At 40.6% G+C, this 4,546-nt stretch overlaps 1 protein-coding gene across 4 annotated transcripts in view; it reads right to left on the bottom strand.

Annotated features, from left to right (window-relative positions):
- The window catches only part of LOC107659731 (neuroligin-2-like), a 188,474-nt gene that overhangs the window by 113,634 nt on the left and 70,294 nt on the right, over window positions 1–4,546 (bottom strand). For all 4 annotated transcript variants that reach the window (XM_016448758.1, XM_016448759.1, XM_016448757.1 and 1 more), the window contains one exon: window positions 816–1,621. In XM_016448758.1, coding sequence (XP_016304244.1) covers window positions 816–1,287 — 472 coding nt within the window. In that variant the 5' untranslated portion in view covers window positions 1,288–1,621. The remainder of the gene's footprint in view (window positions 1–815; window positions 1,622–4,546) is intronic.

Below are 4,546 nucleotides of genomic sequence, written 5' to 3'. Positions count from 1 at the left end.
ATATATATATATATATATATATATATTTATTTATTTATTAGGCTATATACCCCCCCATCCAACCCCCACCCTCCTTCCGCGAGAATATTTTCCAAACGTAACCGGTCCGTGGTGTAAAAAAGGTTGGAGACCCCTGCTCTATAGAGTGCAGCAGTTGGGTTTCAGAAGTAAAATCACCATTCATTTTCTCCATGGGGATTTGATTTTTAACGATAACTTATAAACCTTTAAAGACAGACCTACTGTGATCTATGAGGTTTCTAACTGAATTAATTACCTGATTCTGCAAAACAATCCCCACCAATCAGAGAATCTAAACAAGCAGATTTCACCAAAAGAACTCATTAGCACCTGCCCACTCCCATGAGGCACTGCGAATGTTGTAGGGTGAGTCTCCCTATTTGTATATATTCGTAATATTTGTTTGTAGTGCATATTTTGCAACAAAGATAAAAATATATTGTTTCTATATCAATAATCAACATCAATAGTTTTAGACTTATTAATCATTTTTTATTCTTTGATAATTTCTTTCACAATGCCTATTGGGACTATAGTTTCTTCCCTTATTAAAGATTTGTCTTTTTGTCTGATTTTCAAATACTTTTTGCTTTACATCAAAGTTTGTAATGTTGTGATTTACCTCGTGGGTGGTTGTTTTGGTTCATGGCTTATAACTCTTAAACTTCTTCAAAATCCCTATGAGAAAATACTTCCTGAACCAAGGCTGCTGAAAAAGTGGATGGGCACTGTTGCACGCTACTCCCCTATTAGATATAACCATAATGCTTTGCTGTGGTGTGTCAGACACTCACCATCCTCTGTGGGCACATAGATGTTGAGGTAGAGACAGTCTTCACTCTGATTCTGAATGTAGGTGGCGGCCACATCTAAGTTGTCGGTAAACCACACAGGCAGCATGATCTCGGGCAAAACACCATGCACATTCTGCGGGCAAACAGAGGCGAATTGTGTAGCGTTCCGCACTTCCTGCCAGGACCCAGGAGCTTCTGGTGGCTGAAAACGACGGTCTCCGATCGGCGCCGTGGCATAGGGGACACCAAGGTACTGTTCCACGGGACCCAAAATCTCATTGTTAAGATCTTTTTTAATCCCGCGCAACTTGCCGTAGTTTGTGGTGACGGTGGGATATTTGGTGCCGGGATCAATGCGTTGACATGATGCCAAGGTGATCCACAGTGCCAACCAGAGGAGAGTACTTGCGTGGGTGGCCTCCGAATTGCGGGCATGGCCCAAATCACGTTTACAGGCATGGGGCAGATACATGACTGTCTTGTTTTCTCCTTCTTCACTTCGCTGGTTTATTGACCTATGCTTTGCTTTTTCATGGGTGCAGGACAAAGGAAAGTAAAACTATTATAACAAAATAAGAAAAAGTGATCCTGCTGGTTTGTTTTGTCCTTTCAGGGAGCAAGAGGGAGGACAGGAATGGGGGGACTGAGGAAGGGTTGGGGTGGACGAAGGGCAGAGGTTGTGCTCAGCCCTGGTGGGTTATCGTGGTAATGCCACAGTAAGTAAAGAAGAAAAGTCTGTTACGTTCCATCTCCCTCAGCCGTCCTCATGGGGTCAGTTAAAGAGGTCACACAGATGATTGCAGATCCTGTCAAGAACAACAAAAAGGGTAAGGGTTAGTGACTAAAGGTTAATTTACGAGTTCCTACCCTTTGCATGCACATATCAACCACATGGATTTGTACCATGTTGAATGCTGCAACCTAGATTAAAGGGATAGTTCACATGAAGATGAAAATTCTGTCATCATTTATGAACCCTGATGTCATTCCAAACCTATTTTCCTCCGCAGAACACAACAGAAGATATTTTTAAGATTGTCTCAGTGTTTTTGTGTCTATACAATGAAAGTCAATGGTTAGTTTGGACCCCACTATTTTACATTGTAAAGGTGTGGTCATATTTACCATTGCTCAACAACATTTCATGAAATCAAGTCATTTCAACAGGAATTTGTGTGATCAGGAGCTTTGTGTGAGAGCGAAAAAGTTCTCCAAGCAGATTTCGCTTGTGTTCAAGTTGGTAATGTAAATTTGCCATGTTGACCAACAGAAAACTGCTTGGTTTGAAAGTGACTGCTATGTGAGCAATGATTCATACATCACTACACTATTAACAATAGACAATGAAGCTTTATTTGCCTGTGAAGTTTGTTAACGTGACCACACATGAAGTCCAAAAGCAGCTGCAACTTTCTTCAAAAGATCTTCTTTTGTGTTCCGCAGTCATACAGGTTTGCATCTACTCGTTTTTAGGCAAACTATCCTATCCTAAGCATCTTGCTCAAACTGGTGATAATAACTGAAGGATTTCCAGGAGGTTTGAACTTACAACCTTTTAGTTTCTAGCCCAGATCTTTAATGGCAAGGCTAGACTGCATTTGAGACAGAAAGCAGTGAAAAATTCTATAACATTTCCCATCAAACATTAATGGTTTTCGATGTTTATATGTAGCTTAAAAATTCAATGACTCAGCAGTTATAGTGCCTCCTGTAGTGTTCTACGTCTAAACCTTGGAAAAAAGCAATACTGCGGGCAAATGACAGCTCAGACGACTCGTTCAGGGCATTATGAGGATCATAAACACAATAAGATAGAGACAGGGAGGCAGCGATGCAAAGGAAAACATCTTGAAACACCCACACAAAGAGCCTCTATCAGTCAGTTGTGACTAACAAACTAAAAATAGATGTTTTAGCTCTCACATCCTGAATGAAATCATCTGTGCGGATATGAAGTCTAATTAAGAACAGACACATTTCGTCGTGAATACATCTTTTGTATTTTAAAGCCTCTAATCGCCTGAGAGAGCTGATTGATGCTTTAAAACTTTGATGTTCGTTTCACATGGTGTTAGCATTTAGCCAAGAGCGCATTTTAATGGTTAGCTAAAACAGAGGAGAGAGAGATTTATGTGATGTGAATGGATTTAACGTGGGTTTAGATTTGAAGTCCGGACAAGATGGAGGGCAAAAGGTCAAGCATAAGCAGTGAACTTTAAAACTAATGGAGAAAGAGGCATTAAATCTCAACTACTGAGATGACAGGAATGTCATATATAACAGCACTGAAGGACACAAATATGTGCAGACCAGGGACATTATAAAAGGTAGGAGGAGAAACAGATAGAAAATTTAATGAGAAATCATAACACTCAATATGGCTGCTGTACAGATGGATTCAGCATTGTCATGACATCATTTCCTGTGGCTCCAGAGCTGAGGTGATTGGCTCAAAAGAAATTGGCAACGATGGCAGATTTCAAACCACGCAACTGCCATTGGGAGGAATGGGAATGCTAACAGAGAGCTGTCTGCAAGTATTATAGACCTCCTTGGTGCAGTAAATGTGGATGGCAAGCTATTTAAAAGGCAAAACAATGCTTCCTCATCATCATCACCATCATTATCACCATCATCGTTAATGTGGCAACAATCATCATGCTGAATGGACTCCTCCAGTGATATTACTTTATCACCATCCTATAATAGTCTCATTTAATGTGGCCATTAGCGTTTCCAGTGCAGCACTGTCACTGCGTGTGTGTCTGTCTTTTTGTTATGCCAATAAAGCTATTTGAATTTGAGAACTATGGATTGGAGAGAGAGAAAAAAAAGAATGAGAGAAAGATAAAGGAATATGAGAGAGAGAAAACTGAGGTGTGAGGATACAGTAGGTATTTGGCTCAGGGGCCTGTACAGGCACTAGCGCTTTAAATACAGATAAATGCTGTAAAAATCCGATCGCAACTCTGGTATAACTCCCCCAGTAGTCTATAGGTAATGTGGTATTTAAGGAGGTCATGCAGAAATGGGAAAGGAATAAAACAGTTGAGCTGCCTATTCCTCTTATTACTGCACTATAATTCTTTCTACTTTCGTTCATAGTCATTTAAGACTCAATGCTGTGCTTAGTTTGCATCCATTTAAATATCCATCCAAATAAAGTAAAAATGTTGCATAAAAGATATGTATATACATTTAGCCTTTGTATGCAATAAAGAATGGCTCCCTTATATTAACGGCATAACATGAGTGAGTCACTCTTTATTGCATACAAATGTTCATTCCCCTATACCAGGGGTAGGCAAGTTCGGTCCTAGAGAGCCGCAGTCCTGCAGAGTTCAGCTCCAACCCTGAAAAAAAAAACTCACCTGCCTATAGCCTTCAGCTCCAACCCTGAAAAAAAAACTCACCTGCCTATAGCCTTAGTAATCCTGAAGACATTGATTAGCTCGTTCAGGTGTGTCTGATTAGGGTTGGAGCTGACCTCTGCAGGACTGCAGCTCTCTAGGACCGAACTTGCCTACCCCTGCCCTATACTTTGTATATATAGTATACATATACCTACACAAAATATTAGGGATGCACCGATACCGAAACTGGTATCGTTATCGGGCCCGATACTGAGCTCCTGTACTCGTACTCGTACTTGTACTTGTTAAAATTCCCCGATACCACACAGCATGTGTTAAGTGCCATATTCAGACAATGAAACACCGACAACAGAACAC

This window comes from Sinocyclocheilus anshuiensis, unplaced genomic scaffold (genome assembly GCF_001515605.1).
Source record: "Sinocyclocheilus anshuiensis isolate Anshui unplaced genomic scaffold, SAMN03320099.WGS_v1.1 scaffold960, whole genome shotgun sequence".
NCBI lineage: Eukaryota > Metazoa > Chordata > Actinopteri > Cypriniformes > Cyprinidae > Sinocyclocheilus > Sinocyclocheilus anshuiensis.
This window is presented reverse-complemented; position numbering and strand designations above follow the sequence as displayed.